Source organism: Acomys minous (assembly GCF_964271855.1).
Source record: "Acomys minous genome assembly, chromosome: 1".
Classification (NCBI taxonomy): domain Eukaryota; kingdom Metazoa; phylum Chordata; class Mammalia; order Rodentia; family Muridae; genus Acomys; species Acomys minous.
The window spans coordinates 119,583,180-119,610,370 of record NC_140483.1 but is presented as its reverse complement, the minus strand read 5'-3'; the positions used below and the strand labels follow the sequence as shown (position 1 = coordinate 119,610,370).

The 27,191-nt window shown below is 46.7% G+C and overlaps 1 protein-coding gene and 1 long non-coding RNA gene across 2 annotated transcripts in view; one reads left to right on the top strand and one right to left on the bottom strand.

Annotated features, from left to right (window-relative positions):
• The window catches only part of GDF6 (growth differentiation factor 6), a 16,575-nt gene extending 5,401 nt beyond the window's left edge, over positions 1-11,174 (bottom strand). The window contains exon 1 of the mRNA XM_084776251.1: positions 10,564-11,174. Within this exon, the coding sequence (XP_084632377.1) occupies positions 10,564-10,972 (409 nt within the window). The 5' untranslated portion in view covers positions 10,973-11,174. The remainder of the gene's footprint in view (positions 1-10,563) is intronic.
• LOC311594513 lies at positions 9,942-27,191 on the top strand. The gene is made up of 3 exons (XR_014778115.1): positions 9,942-10,375; positions 13,692-13,755; positions 27,076-27,191. It is a non-coding gene; the product is annotated as an uncharacterized lncRNA (long non-coding RNA).

Genomic DNA, 27,191 nt, shown 5'->3' with positions numbered 1-27,191 from the left:
GGGCTAAGGTAGGCAGAGTAAATGACTGAAGGAGTCTAGAGACAAACACTAAAACAGAGGGGAAAAGATGGGGCCAGGGAGCCCACAGACAGCTAAGCTTAGGATACAGTGCAGCATATTCCATGGGTGCCCTTGAGTTACTCCTCCCTAAAGGGTTGCCTCCCAGCCAGCCCTCATAAAATGTCGAAAAGCTGAACCTTGCAGAGAGGAAGGAACCAGAACTGTTTTCTCAAGACATCACTGGGATCTTATACAGCTGAGGTCTCTCCTGAGGACTTGGATTGCATTTGTTTTTGTTGTTGTTGTTGTTGTTGTTGTTTTTGTTTTTGTTTTTTTTCAGTGACCAGAACCAAGAGTTCATGTGAGATTCCAAAAGGACCGACAGATCTATTTACACATTGATTGGTTCCTCATCCTCTAAATTAAATGAGACTCTCTGGATGGATACTTGTCAGACTCCACCATCATCTTCCATCTGCCTGGCCATGTCTCCTGGGGCTTGAGAGGCACAGAATCTGTAGCTAGTCTACACTTCAGAAGTCTCAGAATATGTGTCCTTTCCCACTCACAAACCCTAAGCAGGATTAGGCCCTGGAATGCAAAAATAAACAATTGCTCATCTTTGCAAAGAACACTCCAGAACTTTTTGAGACTAAGCCTCCTTCGTGGTCCCCAACTTATTGTAGACCCAGAAGCAGCTCTGGGCACTAACTGGACACTGTCTTTGTGCAAGGCTCATGGAACTCAGAGCTTTGAAGGCCTCTCTCAAACTCCTTTGCCAAGCATTCAAGCTCTGCTCTACTGTCATATTCATTTAGAGGAAAGAGACTTCAGAACACCAAGATTTAGCTTAGCATCTTGCAACTAGTAAGAGATGACACTAGTTCCAACAGAAACCTCCAGCTCTTAGGACTCCTCTACATGGGTCCTGCTTGTGCAGTGGAGAGGGAAGGAAGGGGGAAGCCTGCTACTGCTCACTTTTTGGTCCTCAGTGTGATCAACCCTTGACTGGGCTGCAGTTTCCCCAGGATAGGTCACCTTTTCTTTACTAGATGGAAAACATCCAAGCTCAGACTTGAGATGTGTCTGGAGCCACTTCTGATGGTCTCAGATCCATTACCACCCTGAACTGTCAAAAGTTTGTCATTAGAATCTTCGCAGTGTACTCCAGAAGTCCCTCCCAATAGGTTGTGAAGGCCTGAGGGGACAATCTATGTGTGGACAAGTCCCTGTGCTCCTGCGGTACAGTTACCATCTGGGCAAACTCTTGCCCTTTGCTAAGCATCCTCATTAGGAAAGTGTCTTGGGGGCAACTGACACAGTTGTTACCAAGAGCCCTGAATGTTCTTGCTTGACCCCAGGATTGCTGTAGATCACACAGAACAATGGTTATAAAAGCAGACACTAATGCAGTTCTTCCTATGTGCTGGGGGAAGGGGAGGGGAATCTAAATCCTTAGCTTATGTAATCCTCCACAGCAACCTGTGAGGTCATGGTTATGTCTCTCTCTCTCTCTCTCTCTCTCTCTCTCTCTCTCTCTCTCTCTGTGTGTGTGTGTGTGTGTGTGTGTGTGTGTGTGTGTGTGCGCGCGCGTGCGTGCGCGCACGCATGCATAAGTTAAGATTTTATATAGTACCCCATAAGTATGTGTCAACTAAAAATTTAAAACCACTAGTGAGAAGGAGAGATAAGCAGGAGAGGGTAATGCCAGGACAATAAGATAAATATTCCAGGTTTTCCTCTTCTGTGGAATTTATGGAAATGTACGTGGTGACATGGAAACTAAAGAGGACTATATGGAGGGAGGGAGGGTTCCAGTTGCAAACATAGGACAAGGGGAACAAGTATGAGCAAAGTGCAAAGATACACATACAGGGTTGTCGTAGCAAGCCCACGAACTCATTATGTATACTAAAATAATAAATTTGATTTTAAAAATTCACCTCTGTGAAAGGTATTGTTATAAATGAAAACCCAGGAAGCTTAACATTAAATGGCAGAGCTGACAGTTTGGCTCCTGTACCTGTGTCATCGCCCTAAATGCAACCCTTGATCTCGGTGCTTGGTGGGAACTATGATAAGATTCTGGTTCCTCACTGCCCATGTGAGAAAGGAAGAAAGGAGGGCTTAGACACTTACTTGGTCTCCAAGAACTGTCCCTTTCCAAAGCAGGATAGCATGAACAGATTGCCAACACTGACTTTTGGAAGACAACATAAAAATATCTTGCTTCTCTTCTACAAAGCGTAACTAATGATGCCAGCTCATAGGGTCATGGAGGTGGGCAAATACGAGAAGTAACTTCTGCAGATGTCATACAGTTGTTATTACTTACAATGTGGAATGGACATGGTCTGAAAGATGTAGTTTATTCCAATTCTTATCTGTGACTTAGTGTCTTGATCACATGACTTCCCAGCCTCATATGCCTCTTCTACTAAGTGGGAGAATCACCTATAGACCTGACAGGATCATGGTAAAGGTCAGAATCAAGGTACATCACATGGAACATGTGTGCAGGAACATGTACCATCACAGGGTACATGGAAACGTGCAGTCCACCTTACTACAGTTATCTACCTTTTGGTAGGAAGAGATTTATCTATTATCTTCTTGGCTTCCTTGAAGAGTCATGGCCCATTTCTTTCCACTAGATTTCTAGGAGTAGAAGAAAAACACTGTTGGGCAACATGAGTAAAGAAACAAGTGGAGCCTCTGGCTCTTGGCCATCAGAGTTTTAATGACAACCAAGGCTTCTGCAACAACAGCCTTGAAATGTCTTAAAGTGATCCTTCTCAGCCTTTTCACATCATTTACAGTACTAATGTCTCTCCCACAATGTCAGATGACTAATGGCCTCCATCCCAACCTCAGTAAAGACTGAGCCATTCTTTTAAGTCTCTACCAGATAGTAAGCCAGTGTTAGCCTGTGGATTAGCCCATTAACTCTTTCTGGCTGGGCAAGTGCAGTCCTGAGGAGCCTGGACTTCCTTTCTCCACTCTTTAGTGTGCTTTGTAGAGTGATTTGTCCACACAACCAGTCATGGGTAGTAAGAGAAATATATTCCCTATTTGTACCTGGAAAAGACAAGCAAAACAAAACCCACTCCCATGTTGAAGGAAGAAGGCATAGAAATGAACACCCGAGTTGAAGATGGCATAGAATCATTAGTTACTACTGACAAGGTGGATGGGTTGCTTCATTTGTCCATAATATCACTTTGATGGCTCTGTGAGGATGTATATCCTGATCACACACTAACTAGTCCAACTTCTCAGAGTCTCTTGACTTCCTTGTTGCCATCACTGAAACTTGCTCTGTGTTTCAGGTTTTTTTGTCCCTTCCAACTCCCAGAATGACCTGGGAACCATTCTAGTTTGTCTGTTTTTGTTTGTTTGTTTGTTTGTTGTTGTTGTTGTTGTTGTTGTTGTTTTATGGTAGGCCTATGCTTTCCTTCTCACATAAACCTGGGTCTTGTAGGCACATTGGTTAAGGGTCTGGTTGTCTGCCTGGATCTTGCTGATACATAAGGCCTGCTTCAGGGGGAAACAGTGGTGCTCAGAAGACGAACCTACTCTCATCTGACTGAAACTGTATCATTGATCCTCAGACTAGCCTTAAAATGTGGTAACTTCAAACTTGGGCTTGCTAATTCCTGGGCAGCTAGAAAAGCCAAGAGCCAGCTCCCTTGAGCATAGGGAACAGAAGACTAGCCTTTGGAGCTAAGTTCCTAAAATCTCTTCTGGGCACAGACTTTGTTGGAGAGACAGGGACTAATCAAGCTCAAAGACACTTGCCCTAGCATTTGTCTTTGCACCTAGGTCTTACCTTGCCCAATCACAGCAGCCTAAATCTTAATTTAACCACATACAGCAGATCAAATGGACCGGTTTTCCAGCAAACTCTCCCAGCTCCCACCCCCTCCTCTGTAATCTGTAGGGGCAGCTGGTGCCACAGAGACCCAAAACTTCGCCTCTTTCCTAAGGGCTAGGACCAAAGTGATTTGTTGGAGATGACTTTTCCTGCAGTGCAAGGGACTGAAGCTGCAAAAAGCTCAGTGGAAGTGATGCCATATCTCCTAGTAACAGTTAAGGATGGGGGTGCATGAGTCTTAAAGCCCTCCTGGAATCTGTAACTGGACCCAGGCCACATCAGCTCAAAAGTGGAAAGATAAGTGGATGTTTTATGCACCTTCTTTTTCCTGCTAACACTGTAGTTGCAGTAGAATGCAAAGGTTCTGAGAGGCACAGCATGGTGTATAGGCATTTGTGCTCCCAGCTCCCAGGCCTCCTGTTTTGGAGAAGTCTATTTTTTAAATAGTTTTTATTAATTTATTAATATTATATCTGAATTGTTATCCCATCCCTTCTATCCTCCCATTCCTCCCTCCCTCCCATTTCCCCCTTACTCCCCTCTCCTATGACTGCTGATAGGGTATCAAGTCTCTTCTTGGTAGCCTGCTATCCTTCCTCCGAGTGCCACCAGGCCTCCCCATCCAGGGAATGTGGTCAAATATGGGGCACCAGAGTTCATGTGAAAGTCAGACCCCACTCTCCACTCTTCTGTGAAGAACGTTCTTAATATTCTTCATAGAGATGGGAGAGATGCAGTGTCTGAAGAAGGGATTCCTCCAAGCCTCTCATCTTGCTCTAACTTTCAACAACGTAGCAACCTGAGAGTCCTGGTGTCAGCTGCCAGACACAGGTTTCTCAGGTTTCTTCCCCATCAAGCTTCCAAGCAATGGTCGGCTGGGAAGTGAGTGGGCAGCAGCTGGATCCGCCATCTCCTTAGAAGTTTGCTTTGCAGGACCTGAATACCACTTCTAGCTCTGCCCCTTCCTTCAGCCCCTCTCCTCAATCCCAGCAGCACTTAGTGATGCCACAGGCCCGCCCTTCTCAGCTCTTTGTACAGCCTACTCCTGGTAGGGCCAGGTCCTAAGCCTTGCCCCGCCCCAAACACCAGCCTCTAACTACACAGCTATAGCTTCTCTTGCCCCAGGCATCATCCAGTCATTTTTTAAGGCGCTGGCAGTCCCTCATCGACAAGTGAACATAATTCTTCATCCTAGGCAGTACCAATGGGTGTACCTGAAAGTAGAAGGCTACCCTGAAACCCATTAGGGCAATGGGTTAATTCCAGTAAACAGAAGACAGCATTTAACCCAAATTCAACTTAAAAGTAACATACAAGCTTTAGACTGGGAGTGTCAAGGTATCCCTGCGATGGATCTTCCTTCCTTCCCGCTTTTCATGTGAAAAGGCTGTTCCCTGACCCCCCAAGATCAGAATTGGTTCTGAGTTAGTTATTCAGTAGTGGAGGGGGCTATGGTTACTTTCCCCAAGATTGGTTAATGCAAGCTGCAGTCTGTCAGGGAGCAAAGCTTCCTCTATCTTCCACATTTCTATCATTGCTTCCACAAACACACAGTCCCTAGAAGGTGGGTGCTGTGGAAACACCCCACAACTGCAGGTGGGGGAAGCAGGTTACCACTAAAGTTCCTTTCAAAGTAAGACCCAAATTCCCTGTTCCCAGAGGATCCAGGGACACCACTGCTCTCTGGTCAGAGGATAGCTTTCAGGTCCTGATTCGTTTAGAAAAGGGAGAATCCACGAAACCTACCGGGTCTGTGGTTTGGGTGAATTTTGTTTTTCTTAATGTGCAGAAATTCCCCTCCCCCACCAGTGACTGCACCCTGGGCAAGAGCCCCGAAACTCCAGAGCCTCCAGGGAAGAGGATAACTTTGGTGCTCTCAAATAAGCCTTCCTGGTTAAGAACCCTCCTGCACCACGCACTCTGGCTGCTCAAGAGTCTAGGTCTTTCTAGTAGCTTGCTTTTCCCTTTTGGTGGCTCTTAAGGACCCAAAGACAATAAATGATGTTAAGCTACAAGCCTATGAGTTTGGGGGTTGGTTCGCGGCCTTAAATGTACCTGAATCATTCCAACCAGAAGAGTAGGACACACTTTAGAGTTTGAGACTTCCTTGTCCTACCTGGGGCTTTCCCCAGGACCTCCAGGTTAACCCAGCAAGGAAGGTCCTTCAGCCTGAACCACAAAGCCAGCTCTGTACCCAGTGCTCTGCCTGCACCCCTCATACACACACACACACACACACACACACACACACACACACACACACACACTTGCCCGCTTAGCAAGCCCCTTCCAAGGCTGTTCTCTCTTTCCGGGGAAATAAAGCCTAGATTGGAACCTTCTGCCCAGCTTCCTCACTTGGCCGTCTGGTATGAATTAGTGTTTTTATAAGGGACTCAAACAAATCGAATACAAGGTCACCAAATAATTAACAGTTGCGAATTCCCTCCGTCCCCATTAAAATACTTCCCTGCTTATATTTCATTTTCCGTTTGCCAACGACAACAGGGTCCAGGCAAAAAGCTCTAGAGCTGCCGTGTTGATTACTCCATGCAGAAACCCACTGCTCTGCGTAAACACGATATAGCGGGCAAACTTCAATAGCAGGAAACTAAGAAGCTCTAAAATGCTCTCCTCTCTCCAAAGCCTCCACATGCTTAGCATACTCCTGCCCCCTTGTAATCTCTGAACTGAAGATTAAGGGACAAACTGAGCAGCCAGGCAGACTCTCAGGACTTGCTTCTAAGGGTGCCTAGCTGCTAAGGATGCTTCCCTCTGCTCTTCACGGTGTTGTTGGTTGTTTGCTGTCTTCTTCCTGCAAGCAGGCTTGTAACAACAACACAACAGTAACAACTATTTTGACTTCAAAGTCTGTGGGAAACCACAGAAATGATCTTTGATTCCTTGAGAGCTTTTCTTTCTTTCTTTCTTTCTTTTTAATTATTTGGCACTTACCACATAATGGCAAGGCAGGATATTTCCTCTCTCTCTCTCTCTCTCTCTCTCTCTCTCTCTCTCTCTCTCTTTCTCTCTCTCTCCCTCTCTCTCTCCCTCTTCCTCTCCCTCTCTGTCTCCTCTTGGCTTTTCTCCACTTTCCCATCTAACTGTCTGTCCTGCCCAGACCCCAGGACAGGGAGTCCACAGCCCCTGAACTACTGGCCTTGGTGATTTCATAATCTCTGACCTGGCCCATTCTGACCCTGTGGTCTCAGCTCCCCACCGCACACAAACACACTTTCTCATCTCTACTTATCTAAAATAATTTTGAGGTACAGCATGAAGGCATGTTAAAAGGTCATCCAAAAAGTCGTCTATACCTCCAATAAATAAATAAAAGAGGGGGCCAGACACAAAGCATATTCAGACTCTTGCATCCAAAGAACCACTAATTGGGTCTTTAGTACCACAGAAGAGCATCAAGCCAAAAAGAAAGTCTCAGCACGGTTCTTAGAAACCTTCTTGACCTTACCCTGTCCATACATATAGTGTCCTAGTTTATCATTAAGTCTCTAGACTCTTACACCAGTCTCAGTACTCAGGAGTGTGTGACCTTGAGCAACTTAATTTCTCTGTCTTCCTTAATTCACCTCTAAAGCCATGCAGTAACAGTAGCCGAGAATTAAGTGAGTTCATTCATGTCATAGCTTTTAGCACAGTACTTGGCCCACAGTGAAAGATCGATCAATCAACCTTGGCTACTGTTATTTACCCTTCCAGGATATTTTAAAAGCTTTGGGAACAGCACTCAGGACAGTAGAGAAGGCCACCGGTGTCTCAATAAAGCCCTCACTCTCTTCAATTGCTTGACTTGGGGTCCCACTTTCAAACATCAGCTTCAGGTATAACTTTTAAATTCCCAGGTGGGCAGGACCTTTAACCGATTCTCTGCGAGGCTTGTGAACGGAATCCAGGGCTCCTCCTCTAGAGGGACACTGGCTCCTCGGATCCCAGCCTACCACTCTGTGGCGATTTAAACCTCCCCTAGGCAAGGCGCCAACTTAGCACGACAGGCTCTGCTCCCGGCTGGCCCTTTTCTTTTTGCCTGCCCACTCAGGAGTTGGGGGAGGGGATGCTGAAGAGTTTGGCACGTTAAGAACCCCCGCGTGAGAGGGGCGGAAGTCCTCGCTAGAAGCTGGGGATGCGCGGTTAGTGGGTCCCTTCCATCACGGGAGACTAGACACCGTTTGATGTGTTATGACATGAACCCTCAATTAGATCGCTGAGTCGAAACACTCCAATCAGGGGCCCAATGCTAAGCAAGCCCCGGAAGGTCCAACCCGAGGTCACCGCCGGTGACACATCAAATCAAAATCAGTGAGAGGGAAAGTGAGGTTTTCCCTTTATCAAGCTGGGGCTGCAGCCAGCAATCCAGCCCCTCCTCCGCGCACTCCTCCTCTGAGCTCCTTTACACCCGCGCGCCGCGAGCGCTTGAGACTAGCATCACAGCCTTCTTACAGTTTTCTTCGAACTTGGAGGGCAAGGAGGGGACAGAGCCTTTGAAGCTGCGGTCCCAGGTCCCTATGTCCTTTCATCTCCCCTGACTAGAGCCTCTAACTAAGAAACCACTGACAGCCCTATCCCCAACTTATTGTGAGGTTGAATCCACAGTCCTGCCGGCATCACAACCGTGACTAGGCAACAGTGTTCCTCTGCCCCACTCCAAACCCCACTCTGTGCCTAGGGGCTCCCAGCACGGTGCCTAGGCTCTAGGGTGTGTGGGCACTGTAGGGCAAACACGGGTTGGTGGGTGCTATGCAAGGTCTGGAGGCCCCCAAAGACAGACAGCCCTTCGTGTTTTCTGAATATTCAAAGTCTTCTATAGACATCTTAGAACAGCTTGCAATGTCCCTTGGTCTTGCGCCAACTCTCAGGGAGTAATGAACCTACCAGGGTGCCTGCCTGGGTAAGAGGACAGCCTCTCACTTCCCAGGAAAAGAAAAAAAAAGTACCCAATTGCCTTCCAGCCTATTCCTCTAGGATTTCTTCCCTTAGAGCCATATTCTCTGACCTTCTGTCACCTCTCCTTTGGCGATGGTATTAGACACGCTAGGAAGTTAGCAGAAAAGTTGCAGGGAGAGAACCTGCGGTGCCGCGCCGGTAGGAAGGAGTTGGCGCTGCGTTGGAGTACCTACGTGCGAGACCTAGTAGTAGCAACACGGAGAAGCCACGTGTCTTTGTAAAGGTGACTTTATTATTCCTAAAATCATCATAAAATACAGCAGCGTTAATTTGCCGCCGGGACCTTTCAGCAACTCATAACCCGGCTGACCTCGGATTGCAGCTGCGTACCTGGCTGGGCCGGAACCTTGGCTGAGAAGGGGAGCAGCTTCGAAGGATGGCTGGGGGCTGGAGACTGAATAGAGCTTGGGGCAGGTGTGTAGGGGGGCACACATTAGCCTACTGAGGAAAATCAAGGTAGATAGGTGTAGCTGAGCAGTTCCCTCTGCAATCCCGGCGCGGGGGAGGAGGCGGCTCTTGCGTTTCTGGGTGCTTTCACTGAACCCTGAAACACGCCTTGAGGGCCTAGGAACAGTAGAAGCTAAGCCTGGGAGTAGGGGAATTGAATGGCTGCCTTAGCACCCTCTCACCTTCTTTATACCTTCCTCTCTGTCCACCATCCTTTCTTTTTCTCTCCTCCTTTCCTCCTTTCCTGCTTTTTCTGGCTGATATATTCATATTCTCTCTCTCTCTCTCTCTCTCTCTCTCTCTCTCTCTCTCTCTCTCTCTCATTCTCCAATATCTTAAAGTTTTCTCTAAGACATTGGGCACACTAGGGATCAGCAGTGATAGGAAGAGAAGGAAGCTCAGAACCTATAGACAACATACATCCTCTCTGGCACAGCGCATGAGGCTTGGATCCTCTAGAATGCTCAGAGGGAGGAACTTGTATTGCTAAGAAAGTAGATGTGGAACCTCCTGTAGTACTTTAAGCCCCAACAACCCCACCCTTTTAGCAGCCCCTGTTAACTATCAGGTGTGTGATGCTAGAGGAAGAAGAGGAGGGGATGAGGAAGAAGAAGAAAGAGGAGGAGAAGGTGGAGGGGAAGGAGGAGGAGGAGAAGAGGAGAAGAAGAAGAAGAAGAAGAAGAAGAAGAAGAAGAAGAAGAAGAAGAAGAAGAAGAAGAAGAAGAAGAAGAAGCGGCCAGAAGACACTAGATGCCCACCTGGCTCAAGTTCTCCGGGAGAGCCCTCGGACTACTGGATCAAGGCACTGCCTGATACCGATCCTAGACTCGCTGCCTTGACCGACTGACTACCTTGTGCTGGCTTTTCCTTGAGAGACAGAAGGCTCCAGGCTTTCTAAGGCGCTCGCAAATGATCTAGGACCCGCATCCCTCACAAGTTTCAGCACAGGGTCCCTTAGTCCTCAGTTTTTTCTCGGACCCTTCTCCATCTCTCTTCGTTTCCCACCGCTTCTCTTCCTCTACGCTTCCTCCAGACCCGTGGCCAAAACGATGCCTTCGGCAAAAGAGAAAACAAGGAAGGATAAAGGAAGAAAGAAAAGTAAGAAAGTAGGATAGGTTTGCAGACTAGAGCAAAATCTGCAGCTGCACTCAGAATTTGGGGCTTGAGAAAAGAAAAAAGGGGAGGTGCCCAGAACGGGAAGGGAATTCACAAAAGCAGTCTCCTGCCAGAGCTCTAGCTGATGAGCGCCAACCGCCAAAGAGTCGGGCGCTTTCTTTGCCACTTACCCAGTCCTCTGTCTACAAAACTAGTGATCGTGTTAGCTGACTTGGAAGACTGGAAAAAGCTGGCATTGATGCCCAGCTTCTCGGCAATGGAGTAAGTCCTGTAGATAGACAGCATGTACTCGTGAGGCACCACGCGCGGCCCCCTGCCCGGCGGCTCTTGCTCGTGAGATTGTCCAGGCGGCCGCCTGCGGAGCTCGCTCCGCTGAGGCTGGTGCTCCCGGGGCGTCCGTCCCTCCGCACTCTCTTGTGGAGTCCGCGGCATCTTCCCTTCTTTGCGGCTTCTCACGTCCTTGGTGGAGTCCAGTTCGGTGGAGGAGGACGAGGAGATGGAAGCCTGCTGGAAACCCGGCAAATCCCAGAGGAAGCTGATGAGGAAGATCGCCCAGAGCAGGACCCTAGGAGTGTCCATGGCGAGCGAGAGACAGAGTTTCTCCGAGAGGCGGCGGCGACAGAGGCGCGAAGGGCACGGAGCGGCTGGACAGCGGCGGGGGCCGCGTTCCTCCTGCAGACTCCGAGTGCGGGGAGCCGGGTAGCAGCTACACAAACCCAGGCCCTGCCACGCCCCCTCCCGCCCCTCTCCGGGAGGGGGGATGGAGGGGAGGGAAAGCAGCGCAGCGGAGAGGGGGAGGCGGCGGGTTGTTCGGGCAGAAGGTGTGGAGGGGGGCAGCGGGGGGCTGGGGTGGCGGCGAGGCTCAGCGCCCCCGTGGGACGCTTGCGAAGTGAGAGCTGGGAGCTCCGGGCTGGGTCGCGATCTCCAGCAAGGCGAGGGGGAACCGAACGCCCCTGTCCCCCGGCTGGGGAGCAAAGGCACGCATGCAGCACCGGGGGCGGATTGGCAAGGGCAGAGAGGCCAATCCTAGGCAGCCCCGCGAGGCGGACCATCAGTCCCCACCAGCTGCAGGCCCTTTGCAAAGGAGTCGGCCGCGGGAGCTGGCTCGCAGCGGATGCTTCTGCCGCTGGCAGCGCGATGGCTCCGGGTGGTGGTACCTTCGCTCTGCGGCCTCACCCTCCCGGTGGGCGGTTAGCAACCCTCCAGGGCTCAGCCCTGAGCCCGGGAAGCCCGACGCTGTGGCCAGTTCTTCACAGCCCCATCTTCTCTCGGTGGGATGCTGCTTTCCACAAAGACCAGCGTCTATTCCCGACCTTCGAGGTCAGGCAAAGGCCAGCAGTCTTCAGAGTTTGGACCGGCGCTCAGAGCTGCTGAGCTCCCCTGCAGGCTCCAGCCTCTCCTCTCGCGGACCTCAAGCTCTGGCGCTTGCCCCAGCTGCTTCATTTCTCTTTCGTGTGATCCCGGCTTCTCTGGCCCCTTGGGGACTCGCCTCCTCCCTCTTCAGCGCCCGTGCTTCCCCTTCCTCTTTCCTATTGTCTTCAGGACTTTCTCCTTCCCCAAGTTCCTTCTCTTTCCGATTCATTACCTAACCCCCAACCCCGGTCCCCGGGCCTGCGTTTCTTTTTGGGTTGTGGCCTCCCAACTCTCTGTTTCCCACCCTTTCTCCCCCAACCCCTTCCACCAGACCCCTCCCTGCGCAGCAGCTCTACCCCAATCTGTTTTTCTTCAGTTCAGCCTCGCCCCATCACGAGTTTCCTTTATCTGTCCCCAGATTCCCAGTGTCTTCCCCGCCCACCGCCCCGCGGGTTCCCGGAGCCTAGATTCCGCTAGACTTGGCGGTAAAGAGTTGCTTCTCTCTCGCAGAGTGCTCTAAACAGAAGTTGTCCACTTTTTCTGGGGGGTACTCAAGCACCAAGTTTAAACGTCCTCCTGCAATCATCACACTTTCGTGGTTTTCAAAAAGAAGGGGCGGCGGGGGTGGGGGTGGGGCGGGATCCAGACTCAAAGATAGCTGACTTTTCCAAAGCCACTCAGCCAAGTCCGCTGCAGCTAAGGGTAGACCCAGGGAGGACTGGCTGGCTCCTCCATTCCCTCTCTCCTAGCTTGTTTGATCTGAGCTGGCTGTTTCTCTTTGAGTTCTCTGAGCGCCTCCCCGCCCCCCCCCCCCATTCCTTTTCTTGTCTTCTTTGAGACCCTGCAGGCCTGATTAGCTTGCTGCGAGAGGTAGCTTTGCTCTCCTCATCTCTTTACTCCGACTTCCTTAAGGTTAGAGGCACAGGCACGCCTCTCACCCTGGACACCTGCCTGTCAGGCATGGCTCTATGACAGTTTGCAAACAGTTTCACTTAATCTGCATAATGAGCCTGAGACAAGGGCTGTGCCTTCTATTTTAGAGTCTGCAAAACCGAGCCCCCACCCCCCCCCCCGTCACGATCACATTGCCCCAGCTTCGGTCCATAGCCGTAGCGAGGAGGTTGCTTTCCTCTCCATCTCTCCATGCCCAGGGATTCCCCTTCTCTGCTCCAACCCACTGGGTGCCCCTCAGGGCTACTTAGTTTCAAGATTGCCAAGCCATGGCCCGTCTTGGACTAGCTTCTTCCTTCCTCGTTCTGAGATTGAGTTGATTTGTTATCCTTTACCAAGTTAAGGATGAGAAAAGAGAGGGACACAGAAAGTTTAAATAACACTTAGCAGATATTTGGCCACCACAACAAAAAGATCTCCCCTCTCTCGTGTTTCTTCATTTTTGCACGTGTCCTTTTCATATCCCCCGTCACTCAGAGACGACACCCCTGTCTCTTAACATCTCATGCCAGACCAATCGCCTTCAAAATATCTGCCCCCTCCCCCGCCCCCCGCCCTGGCCTTCTCCCTTTCCTCTCCCATTGAGAGACACTCAGGAGCGGCATCCTCCTGTGGTCTGTCTCCATCCTATCCCTCTAGGAAATGAGCATCTGTACTCGGTGCTGTCACTATTTTCATGTCTAGAACCCCAGTGCCTGCTCGTGATGAGTCATGGTCTGGGTCCTTTTTTGCCAGCGCCACCGTGTTTCCTGCTTGTCAGGAGGCCTTCATCTTCCCTCCCGTCTGCCCACAGCAGTTATCTGCTGGGCTGTATCAGTAAACAGGAAACCAGGCAGTGATCCCACTGCCTATGGCTTAAAACCCTTCCTCCAACAGACTAGATAGTCATGTGGGAAAGCAAAGGCAGGCAGGCACTACAAAGGATGTGGGGATGTGGGCTCCTGTCTTTAGGACTGCCCTAGGGCAGACGTTAATTTTTTTTCATTGTTACCAGCCTTGCATCTGTGTGAAGAAAGTTCTTTGAAGAAAAAAAAAAAGCTACAGTGGCCATTTTACAGGTGAGAAAATAGACTGACAAATCAACACAGAGTGCTAGAGGTCACAATGAAGCAGAAATCTATCCAGGAGCCAAGCCACTCCGACTCCTAACCCAATATTTCCTATAACTAAAACGTCCTTTCTAAATATGTTTTAAGCAGAACTACATCCCATTGTTAAGGCTTCAATACAGCCATTGCTCCAATCCTCCCCCCCCTCCATCTCTATCTCGTGTGTGTGTGTGTGTGTGTGTGTGTGTGTGTGTGTGTGTGTGTGTGTGTGTTTGTGTGTTAATAAACACACAAGGAGCAACTATTACCAGATTTTAGGTTTATATGTTGAGTCTTTGAAAGACTGCAATTTTAAGTCTCCAGCCTATTCCTAGAGTTTCTAATCATTTCTTTTGGAGTTTCTTCTGGGAGAAGCATTTTGAAACCATGAGAGTTTCTTGACATGCATGGAGAGAGTCTGGTCAGGGCTTGTCCTTGATAGTCTTCATATCAGGGCCAGAGTCTCATACACCAAGCTACAGACATCTGTGGGACACGGTATCTCCTGCCCCCGTGTGGGCACTTGAAGAATTGCTGCTCCCAAGACAAAATGCTTGAGCAAGCACTGGTAAACCCAATTAATAGCTTTAAAAAAAATTGTGTAAAAGAATTGGGGGAATCACCCCTAAATGTGTGTAGGATTCAGCAGCAACCATTCATAAATTACATAATGCCTGCACAGAAATACATGACCAAAAGCAAATAAAATTGCTTCATTTATTGTTATCTTAAATTTGTGCTCTTACAGATGATTATTTCATATTAGACCAGGAAAAGAATTTTTTTAAGTAAAGAGATTTTCCAAGTGAGGCCATGGAGATATGTTCAAAGGCTCTAATGCCAGCACTCAAGGAGGCAAAGGCAGGGGGCTCTCTGAGAACTTGAGGACAGCCTCATCTCTGTAGCAAGTTCCAAGCCAGGGAGGACTATATGATGAGACAGTGTCTCAAAACAAAACAAAACAAAATAAAACACACCTTTTCTCTTAATTATTTAGTATTTGAGGTGTTATTTGAAAAGCAACTTCTTTAAAAAGTGTCTGACCTATTAGAATAGTAATGTAATCCCATCCCCATAGGAAAGAGCCCCCATCTTAAGGGCCCCTGAAAACAACCCCCAGAAGCTGTCAGGAAAAACTGCAGTGTCATGTGAATGGAATCTGTTCTTTAAGGTGCAGTTCTATTGAGGATCTGATTTATGCTTTGCTATCATACATTTCTGAATAGATTGATGAGATGACAATCTAAAAAGATTGATATCCTGTAAATTGCCTTAAAAATGACTATGGTTATGGATTCAAAACTCGGTTTCTCTGTGTTTCTGGGCTCCCAGCACTGGGGAGTAACAGTTAGGGTGAGCATCTCCTACACTTGCTTCAGCTTGGACATTCCTGCTTTATTCTGTTTTTGACATTTTCATAAAAATCCCATCTTAGAAAAGGTCTCTTCAAAAAGTAAAATGCAGTTGAGAGACAGCTCAGCAATTAGGAGCACTTCCTGAGGCTGGGTGAGGTGGTGCACACCGTTGGTCCCAGCACTTGAGAGGCAGAGGCAGGTGGGTGCTCTGGATGTTTGAGGCCAGCCTGGTCTGCATAGGGAGCTCCAGGACAGCCAGGGCTACTTAGTGAGACCCTGTCTCACAACAAACGAAAAGAACATTTACTGCTCTCACCTAAGACCCAGGTTCACTCCCGGCACCCATATCAGGTGACTCAAATCTGCTGCCCTCTGACCTCCTCAGTTGAGCTCCTACACACAGGATGCACATAAACTCACACAGGCATGCACATATATTGGAAAAAATATTTCTGAAAGAATTTAAGTGTATAAAGGGAGGGCTGGTGGGTGGCAGGGGGCAGTCTTTAAAACTCTTGCCATGCAAGCATAAGGGCCTGGGGTTGATGCCCAGCGCCACATACATGATCAACAGAAGCTTTCAATTTGGTGACAGACACAGACTAAAAACCTAACATGGAGAGTGGTAGAGGACTGCACATGAGTGAGCCACATGTGCACATATATGAGAACACACACACACACACACACACACACACACACACACACACTCATCTATCTTTCTTTCAGACAGATGTTGCTACATAGCCCAGGTTAACATCAAACTCATTGTAATCCTTCTGCCTCAGCCTTCCAAGAGATGGTATTTTAGGTATGATCCTCATGCCCAGCTTTAGTGAATCTCTTTTGTTTGTATATGATGTTTTCTTTGATGGAATGATTTACAGACAATTCAGGTAAGATAGACTTTGGGGTTGCATTAGACGGCATAGTATTCGTAGCCTCGAGTCTCCTTCTTTGCTAACTAGGTGAATGAATGTCTTAGGATTGGATTGCTGTGAAAAGACAGCATGATCAAGGCTATTCTTATAAAGGAAAACATTAATTTGGGCTGGATTGCAGTTTCAGAGGCATTATCATCATGGTGGGAAGCATGGCAGCACACAGGCAGACATGGTGCTGAAGAAGGACAGACTATGACACACTGGCCAAGCCCAGGGACACATTTCCTCCAACAAGGCCACACTTTCTAACAGTGCCCCTCCCTGTGGGCCCAGTGGTCAAACACAGGGTCTATGGGGGCCATTCCCATTCAAACCACCACAGTGAGGAATCAGAGGTTTGGTAAGTACCACACGGTAGATGACAGCCTAGGATGGCCAGGAAGTTAGAGCGCTGCAACCGGAAACTGAGAAAAAGACAAGGGCTCGATGGAGGAGTTGGGTCAACCTGTTCCTGATCTCCTGCTGTTCTGCAGCAGGTAAGTGCCCTCCAATCATCCTGTAGCCTGCCCATCCGAGTGGTTCTCAACAGGTGGGCCTGATCTAGAAGCATCAGCCTCCCTAACAGTCTGCTCAGTCCGAAGCTCAAGATGAAACCCAGACATCTTCATGTTAACAAGCCCTGCTAAGGGCAAGGGGGCCCATAGGGTGGATTCTGATACATGCTCAGTTTTCAAACTGTTGACCTACACCATCAAGTAGGGACAAGTGACCCGCCGAGACCTTCAAGGAATGCTTTGATTTTTAAGGAAGATCTCTAAAGGAAATGTGTAGTATGAACTTTTACTTCCAATTAATGATTCTCATTCCTAGTGAGCAAGTAATTTTTTCCCTTATATGGACCAGGTGGATTTAATGGTTTACAAACATTCTAAGCTATAAATGGTTAATTTAGACTGAATGATCTCTAAAAACAACTGGGGTCAGACCAGAGGAGGAGGAGGAGGAGGAAGAGGAGAGAGAAGAGAATATATTAGAATGAAGGAAACTGTAGGTGCCTCCAGGATTGGTACTCTATGATGGTGAGGAAGCCTAAACTCTGTCACTTCTTGGATATTTATTTATTTATTATTTTTTGCTTTTTCTTTCTTTTATTTTAATTTATTCAGATTACAACTAAATTGTTATCCCATCACTTTTATCCTCCCATTCCCCTCTCCCTCCCACTTTCACCCTATTTTCCTCTCCTAGTCTTGTCTTGGTAGCCTGCTTATTCTTTTTTTGAGGGCCATCAGGCCTCCCCACCAAGAGGAGGTGGTCAAATATGGGGCATCAGAGCTCATGTCTAAGCCAGTCCATGCTCTCCGCGTAACTGTGGAGAATGTCCTGTCCATTGGCTAGCTCACTTCTTGGATATTTACACTCAAAACATTCTCATTTTACTGTGGTACCCATAGCTACAATTTTTAAGCATCAGTAAAAATAAAATTTAAATGACCCCTACCAAGTTTTGTCACCCCTAGATGGAGGAGAAAGTATGTATGTCTTTGGTATTTTGTGCAAATTAGGTCAAAACACAGCAGAAGAACATACAGAGATGTCATATTGAAGCCCTTAGTACCATCCATACATGAATAAAATATTAGATTTATCAATGTGTATGAATTTCCACAGTTGTGAGTATGGAGATAGTATTTTGATTTTTTAAATAGCACAGAGTTCTCTGTTCATTTTCGCCATTCTCAATCTTGATGCTTCTGTTCTCAAACTACATCTAAACCTGTTTTTGTTGATCTAGTTTTTATTTTATCTTAAAATGTTCCTTTCGGTAAGTAACTTCTCTGAAGGGGCCAAGTTTGTTTGACACGGAGAATTTTGCTGTATTTCACTGTGAATTTGTGGCAACACTCTCTCTCTCTGTAATGATTCGACATGTTTTATGTCTGTCCAAATATTCTAGATTAAAAACACGTTGCCGCTCGCTAATAGGTCTGGGCACACTTTAGTGGTGGGTGAGGGACCTTCTCAAAGGAGCACATGGGGTTCTCAGGAAAGTCAAAATGATCCGATTCTAGGAATGGTTTGATTCTTGCCAAATCTTGCATTGAAAAATTACAATTACATAGGAAGTCGTCTTTTCTGTTTAGGATCAGATTTGATTTGAGAAATTACTACCAACTTTGTAAACATTAAAATAGAAGCAATAAAGATGTGAAATTCCACACAGGGGATCTACAATGTTTGAGTAATTATAAGCACATGGCTACTTTACATGAGATTGCTGTTAAAAAGTCTATTTACAAGGACTCTGGGGAAACAGAGGTTCTCAGATTCAGGTTTATTTACATGCATTGAGAACTGGGCATTTACTGTCAATTCCTCACAACCCAGTTTTCTTCAGAATCCTAAGTAGTATTAGCTTAAGGAGGACAACCTATGTTGTATATGCTGTCTTGTCTTGTCTGCTAACATATAGGTTTTTACTGTGGGGGAGGGGGTACCCAGGTAGCAACTAACTCCCAAAAGTGTGAATGCTCTCCCAATAACTAGAGGAGGAGGAGAAAGAGGAGGAGGAGGAGAAAGAGGAGGAGGAGGAGGAGGAGGAGAAGGAGGAGGAGAGGAAGAAGAGGAAAAAGAAGAAGAAATTCTATGTTAATATTTAGGGCACAGATCTGCAATAACAAATTTTAAAATGTCATATTCCTCACAAATGGTTGACATAGCACTTTAAATTCATGTGCTAGATTGTTTTGTTTCTTTTCTTTTTCTTTCTTTTTTTTCTTTTTTCTTTTCTTTTCTTTTCTTTTTTTTTTTTTTTTTTAGAAAGTCTCACCATGTGACCCTGGCTAGCCTGTAACTCAGTGTGTAGCCCAGGCTGGCCTGGAACTTAGAATGTAGACTAAGCTGTTCTCAAACTCACAGAGATCCTATTCCACTGCCTCCTAAACCCAGGGATCAAAGTCATGCACTTGGGTTGAGCTCCACCCAAGTGATTTTGAAAACAGTACTTCCATCGATCTGTTTCCAGGAGGCATTAAAACTAAACTCAGAAATGTTGTAGATTCATTAATAATGAAAAGCACATTAAATTGAAAAATGACTGAAATTTTATGTTGAAATTAGTAAACACAATACTTGAAAGTTTTTTCCATTATTAATTTTTTTGTATTTTTGTTTTGTTTTTTAATATATTTAATTAATTTATTCATATTACATCTCAATTGTTATCCCATCCCTTGTATCCTCCCATTCCTCCCTCCCTCCCACTTTCCCCTTAGTCTCCTCCCCTATTTCTGTGACTGAGGGGGACCTCCTCCCCCTGTATATGCTCATAGGGTATCAAGTCTCCTCTTGGTGGCCTGTTATCCTTCCTCTGAGTGCCACCAGGCCTCCCTATCCAGGGCACATGGTCAAATATGGGGCATCAGAGTGTGTGTGTGAAAGTCAGACCCCACTCTCCACTCAACTGTGGAGAAAGTCAGTGTAAACCCTACCTTGTCTCAAAATGCTTCTCCTCGTGGCTTTGGTTCTCCAAGGGTAATATGATGAAATGTCACAGCTAAGATCTGCAATGACTTGGTCGCAAGGACAGAGGACAGAGGTGGGAGGGAGGCCACTGGTTGCCAGCAGCTTCGGGAAGGAAGAATTAGTGTTTAATGGGTACAAAACTCCAATTTGAGAAGATGAAAAAGTTCTGGAAGTGGGTGATAGCAGGTGTCTGACACTGCAACATGCGTCATGCTTCATGGTTGGACGCTAACATGATTGTGATGGCCAAATTGAAGTTGTAGTTAACCTTAGCTTAAGAAAGAAGGGAGGAGGGAGGGGGAGAGGGGGACCACATGTTAACTGGGATGTGGGAGGACACCTGTCACCTCAGGCCCCTTGGAAACTGAGGCAGGAGCATCTTCTATAGAAGGCTAGCTTGGGCTTTATAAGTGAGTCCATCTCTGATGAGCAACAACAAAAAGACACAAAGGTTTAATAGAACAGAACTCAAAAAATATCCACTTGCCAGACAACAAACCCGAGTTATGAAAGGGAATCTGTAGCAGATTGCTTCTCTAGTTTTAACTCAGTTGTTGCTTTTTCCATTTTGATGGTGGGGGATAAGTGTATAAAAGTATATTTGATAATGAAAACTTAAAACCTGGTGTGAAGCGCCACGGCTTCCAGCTTGAATGGCTACACTAAGCATGTAGAAGTTTACTGAGTTATATAGTTATATAGTTGAGCATATAGTTAATTTTAGTATGTGACTTTTAAAATTTGCAATATTCCTTTAACAATAAAGCATAAAATTAAAAAAAAAAAAGACAAATGCCCACTTTTGAAAATAATGTGCTGAAAAAGCAAACGCTTTTGATTGTTTTGTTGACCTTTTGGCCTTTATCCTCACAGCAAACTGTTAATAAGGCCACGTGTGGCTTTCTACCTAGTTACGCAACATGAGGGAAACCCTTTTTCCCTACTGAGGTTCGAGCCTGACCCTTCTTTCACCCCTCAACTGTATGGATGTGAAACATCTTCAATTGCCCATTTTGTGTTTTCTTTTAGGTAAGGCCACTTCAGTAAAGATTAGAATTCACCACATCATTTTCTTTTTGAAGGGAAATTGATGTATAAAGAAAATTTCTAGGCACTTGTGAAGAGCTGATCCTATCGGCTCTGGACATGGCATGCCATGCTCAATGTTTGGCAGAGCTCCAAGGGAGAACAGGGTCTTTCAATAAAACCATATCTTTCTTTCTTGTCTTGTCTGACAGTTCCATTTCTGTTTCTTCTCTTAGCTCTCAATTAGTATATGATACCTGTGCAGGAGGAAATTAATTCTAGGCTTAAAATTCCAGGAGCAAATGTATTTTTGTGTATGGTCCATTCTTGCACATTTGTGGGTGTGCACGCACATGTGTTGACATGCACATGGATGCTAAAGCTCATCCTTCTGGGTATCACTCCCTAGGAGCTAAGAGCCCTGTTGTTTGGGACTGGGTCTCTCCCTGGGACCTGGAACTCACTAATTAGGCTAGAAAGCTCCAGGAATCTGTCTGTCTATACCTCCACAGTGTTGGGATTTCAGGCACACAAGGCAACACCCAGCTTTTTTTGTGTGTGTGGATGCTAGGAATTAAAGTCAGGTCCTAGGGATTTTGTGCAAGTGATTTACTGTCTGAGCCATCTGTCCTATCCAAGCAGGTATATTTTTATTTCTTTTACATAGCACCAATTCTTAGGCTCCAAATGATGAATTCTTGATTGGTACTGACCTAGCCAGTCTGCAACTTACATGTGTCCCCTTGCCTGTAGTCCTTGCTTTGGGCTCCTGCCATTTTTCCCACATAAGAGTCACAGTTGTTTAGAGCAGGCCAGCCCCGTGAAGACCCAACATCCTGGCTTCTTCTTTCACATATGAGTTACCATGGCTCGAGAAACTGGTAAGGAACTTAGTCGAGCGCCCATATGTAAGTCTAGAGCTTAGGGTCCACACTCCTTTTCCTGTACTCCTCTTAAATGAGCCTGCCTTTGTTTGTCTGCACTTCTTTATGAAATTGAGAGTTCCAATGGTAGCAAGGCATGGTGGTGCATGCCTTTAATCTCAGCACTTAGGGAGGCAGAGACAGGTGGATTGCTGTGAGTTCAAGGCCAGTCTGGTCTACAAAATGAGTCCAAGAAAGCCAAGGCTGCACAGAGAGACCCTGTCTTAAAAAAAAAACAAACAAAAGATTCGACTGTAATTTGCAGTCAAAGAAAGTATTTTGCATGAATTTAGATGCTGTACATGTATATTGGTAAACATTTACATGCTGTGTAATGTTTTAGGTGTGCCCTTCTGGACCACGCACACATGAAATGGGTATCAATCCATATGATCTTACTAATATCCATGCCACTCTCTCTTGCTTTCTTTATGCTGCATGGCAAACACTATGGTTTCCCAAGAAGCCACTGTGAACTCACTCCTAATTTCTTTCCTTTCCTAGCAATCCTGGCTGCTTTGAATGTTTCAACAGGATTCTGTCGAATGTGTTGCCTGTCTGTCAAGGCTGAGACGAAGCTCGGTCTAGACAGACGTCAGATAGCAGCTACGGGCTGGGATTCCTTTAATCCGTCCTGGGGAATTTTCTGGTTCTAATCTGCCAGTTTTCACAGAGCACAACAGTCACTGAGGTGGAATGCGTGACTGTTGCTATCCTTCAGGAGCAGGTTCAAGCCAGGCTGCACACAGTGGTCACCCATCAGGCCAAAATGTAAGTCAAGGGACAAACGGACGTCACTGCCAGTCGACAAGGCAAGGATGGCATCTGTAGCTTGCTCCTGGTTGTTCCTGTCCCTTTCCTGCCGCAGACCTCTATCACGGGCTCCTTCAGCATCTCCTGGCTCTGCTCTAAGCCTGCCTCTTAGCTTCCTTCCTCCCTAGCCTTTGCTGTTTTCACTCCACTCAACCACTGTTTCTAGGCATTTCCCTTTCTTTTCCTCATCCCATCTATCTTATTTCCTTGTCCTTGAACTCCAGAAGCATATCTTAAAACTTTCTGTTCACTTACAGGCAACTAAGGAATGCTAACAGCAGGAGAAATAGTCTTCCCCAGGGAAAGAGAACAGGAATTGGTTATCCAATACCACCCAGTCAGCCCTGAAAACATATACATACGAGTAACATTATGCAGATCAAATAGGTTGTACTTACGTATTTAGAATCACTTATATATATGATTAGAGAAAGAGAGAAGGAGGTTACATGGGAGGGCTGAGGGGGAAAGAAAAGGGGGAAATGATGCAATTATGCTACAAACCCAAGAAATAGACATTTATTTTCTGGGGGGCTGGAGAGATGGCTCAGAAGTTAAGAGCACTGACTGCTCTTCTGGAGGTCCTGAGTTCAATTCCCAGTAACCACATGGTGGCTCATAGCCATCTATAATGTGCTCTGATGGCCTCTTCTGGCCTGCAGGTGTACAGGCAGGCAGAGCATTGTATATATAATAATAAATAAGTAAATCTTTTTTAAAAAGAAAGAAAATTTTCTGTTCATATTAGTCTTAATTTAAGCATTAAAGGGTATGAATCTTGTATTTTCCACTTGAAAATGATTAATTCCTGATACTTGAAACAAATATATTTTCTTTTATTTAAGTGTAGTCCTCAATAGATTTATTTTCTCACAATGGTACTAAAAAAAAAAAAAGATAAAGAAAAACATCAATTTCAACCACAAGGCTTTTATTATTTGATATTAGTTTAAAACTACAACATCAAATAAATACTGAATCCTTCCCTGCGTTGGTACATTTTGTGGGTGAGTCCAGCCAACAGTACAATTCCCATGCTCAATTTTTTTTTTGATGATTCACATCACAGCTATGACTTCAACTTGACCCTGTCTTAAAAGATAGCTTCTATTTTTAGCAATTTTAGGCACTACTCACCCTGCCAAGGGCACCGACTTGGGGGTAGAAGACAGTAATAGTGAAATTACCCCCATTTTAAATGGCCTGCCTCTTTCATAAGATTTTCTGGCATTCGAAGCCCACTTCAACCCATCCCCAGAATCATTTGCTGAGACATAAGAACAGCGCCGTACCGCGGACCCTCTCACGTCCTCCCAGGCTTTCTCTTCATGAGCTTCCTGCAGACACATAAGCCTCATCCAGAAGGCATCTGGCGCACCTGCCTCTTCTATCACTCTGCTTGTAACTGCAGCAGACAGGTGTGTGACGGGGTTACCTCTTGCACTTCACCTGGTGAGTATGGCAGTGGGGGATGTGGATGTGAGGGATAGAGGAAGGGAGCCTCCTCCTCCTCCTGTGGAATATTTTGCTTATTTGCCTCCCGTGGTCCCCAGCCCCCTTCATACAGATTCACACCTTTTCCTGGAGAATGCACATGTCCCATAGAAGTATTAGTTTCACAGGACAATTTTGTTTTTTTTTTTTACAAAAGAACCTATGGGAAGAAAAATTCACGGGCATTGAGTTTAGAGCAATTTCTAAGCACCAGGACAAGATTTAGCTGGGCCAAATTAGACCAACAAGGATAGTGGTCCATGGTTCTTGGGTCTCCATTCTGGTTCCACTGTGACACCAGTGCATCAGCCTTGTCTCTCCTTCACAATCTACAGTGATAATTAAAGATAGGGATGCCTATGGAAGACACTTAGAACAGCGACTGGCTCACAGAAGCAAAGGGACTACTTGTGGCCTAAGATTGAAGAGAAGAAGTGAGGCCCAGAGTCTGGCTCCTGCTCAGCCCAGCAGTGAAGGATGGGTGCCTTTCCCCGATGGAGTCCATAGCACATGTGTCCAGGAGGACTGACTAGGAGGGCAAGGACTGAGTGCAGGACAGGGCTTCTGAATGATGGCTCTAGTTGCCTCCCAGCTGAGCAGAGTTAAAACTAACTTTGATATCGTGGCCCAATGACAAGTGCCCTAGGTCACGCTATGGCTTGTGCCATCGTGGTGAGTCCTTAATGGTGTAGTGATGTGTAATGTCTAATGGCTTTTGACGTGAGCGGGTAGGAAAGGGATATATTGGTGCTTTGTATACAAACCACTATTCTCTTGGAAACTGCTAAGTCTAAGTGGCACACGTGCGTATGTTTCTCTCTGTCTCTGCTTCTCTGTTTCTCTCCTCCCTCCCTCCATCCCTTTCCTCCTCTATGTCTCTCCTTCTCCCTCTCTCTCTCTCCCTCCCTCTTCCTCTCTCCTCTCCTCTCCTCTTCTCTTCTCTCTCTCTCTCTCTCTCTCTCTCTCTCTCTCTCTCTCTCTCCTTCTCTTCCTCTTTCTCCTCTGCCCCACCTCTCATTTTCTAGACAGGGCCTCTCGATGCAGCCCTGGTTGTTCTGGAACTCACTGTATAGATCAAGCTGGCCTCAACCTCACAGAGATCCACCTGCCTCTGCCCACCACCCACCACCACCACTCCCAAGTGCTGGGATTAGAGGCCTGGCCCGCCATGCCCATCCTTGTGAAATTCTCACTAACGGATGGATGCAGATAGTTAGTTTTAGCAGTTTCTTCAGAATGACTTTCCCAGCACGTCTTAGCTCACGTATAGCTAAGAAATTAAGAAGCTGGCAAACACCAGCAACCTCACTAAGTAAATGATTCCAATAGCAAAGGCCTTTCTGTTCACTTCTTGATCCAGTTCCTCACCTGCTTCAGCCAATGATGCTGTGATTCCCTGGGGGGCGAGGGAGGGGGGTGCTGTGTGGCAGCAGCAGGAGACTGTCTGTTGCTACCAACCAAACTCTTGGAAAACCACCCTGACAGCTGAGCCCCACAGCCCTCACCAGAGCTTTCAAATTTCCACAGGGCAGGTTGCACTGACCACATGATTGATGACTGAAAAAAATATTAGCAGCATCAGCTTAAAGGAAAGGGGGATTAAAGGCTGGAGCCAGTATCTCCAAGGACAGGGCTCACCCAAAGAAGCCTGTTAAACAAGCTGATGTTTCCTTAAACATTGTCTGCAAAATGTGCAGACTGACAAAATGTTTACAGAACCCCTAGGACTCTACCAGCTAGGTTTACCTTTAGCAAATCACCCTGATGACCACAATCACTACAGACCCGCGGTTATCTTTTCTTCTACAGCTGGAGATGAAAGAAAAGCAATTGGGGGGGGGGGCGCAATTAATTCAAGCTGCCGTTATCCCCCACAAAGAGCTGGGTGATATCTTTGCGGCAACTGTTCAATGCTATCCTTTTTTTTTTTTCTTAATTCCTGACTCTTTTATAACTCAAATATATGTAGACAGAAAACTTAACCTTGGTATTCCTGGCTCGCACTCATCAATTTGCCATGTTTCGAATGTGTTGGTCTAGAAGAAAAGATAGATGTCTCCAGGTCAGGCTAACACGGCTGAGAATCAGACACCTGAACACCTATGCGGCATCCAGTGAACAAAGCCCATGAGAATCCTTACGGAGTGTTGTGGAAAACGTGGCCGACTGTCTGGCTACCGGTGAATCACGCCACTACAGACCTTCTTAAATATTTAACTCTGGAAAGTCTGGACTTTGCAGTGGGAAACTAATCTGCCTGTCTCTGGCATCTGGGGGGGGGGGGGGAGGACATCACTCGGATTCCTTTTATTCCAATGTTGTGTCCGCCCCTGCGTTTTCTTCCCGTGGCCATCTCGTCTAGCAGTCTTGCCTGGCATGGAATCATCATCCTCCTGGCCTCGGTTTCCCGTAGTATACAGGCTGCCATGCTGGGCAATGTCGGGGACGGGCTATATGGCCAGTGTTCAGCCATCTTGTCAGAACCTAGGTTCCTATTTCTCCAGAAGTCTGCCATTCACCAGAAACTAGCTGACCTTGCCGTAGGTCGGCAGTTAGACACCTGTTGTGGTTTATTGTGGGGGCTGCTCATTCCAGACCCCCGAGCTACTCCTTTTCCGGTGGGACTACTGATAAGATCAGATTAAAGTCCAGCTGCCTGCGAGCAGCAGTTCCGAGAGCTTTTTCCTGACTAACCAGGTCCTTCATGACTTCCCTGGAATTTCTCTCCTGCAATTATAGCAGCTGTAAAGGTAGATACCTACCTGCTGGAGCATCCCAGAGTTAGGTATCCATAGCAACCCTTGCTTACGCAAATACCCATGCCTCTGTGCCTATATAAACTCTGTGAAATTTTTCAATAAACGGGGTTTGATCAGAATGCAGATCTGCCCCCTTCTTTGTGTCTAGTGTTCTGTCTCCATACAGGAAAATTCTCCTCCCGAGCGAGCGTTAGTCGAACCCTGGTAGGCCGGGGCAGGGCAAGCTGCATCACAGGTGAGGGAAATGAGTCAGCCGTATGGCTCAGCAGACGACTCACAGATAGTACTAGAGGTCTTTGTTTTAAACAGTCTTTTCTTTTTCTTTTTCTTTTTTTTTTTTTTTTTAAAAAAACAAAAAACCAACTCCTGTAATCTCATTGGCCAGCCCTACTCCCCATCCCCAGGCACCATTTCCTGGTTCCGTTCCCATCCTTTCCTCCTGATAAACATTTTTTAAATTCTGTGTTTTTATTATATAAATCACATCGGCTCTCTGTTTCTTCTCCTACAGATACCACGGAGACATGAAACACATGGCAATGCCTTTTAGAACGATGGAGCTGACCACAAGGGCCAGCCCTGCCCCCCCGCCCCCCTTGTTACATATGGACTCTTACAAACGTGCCG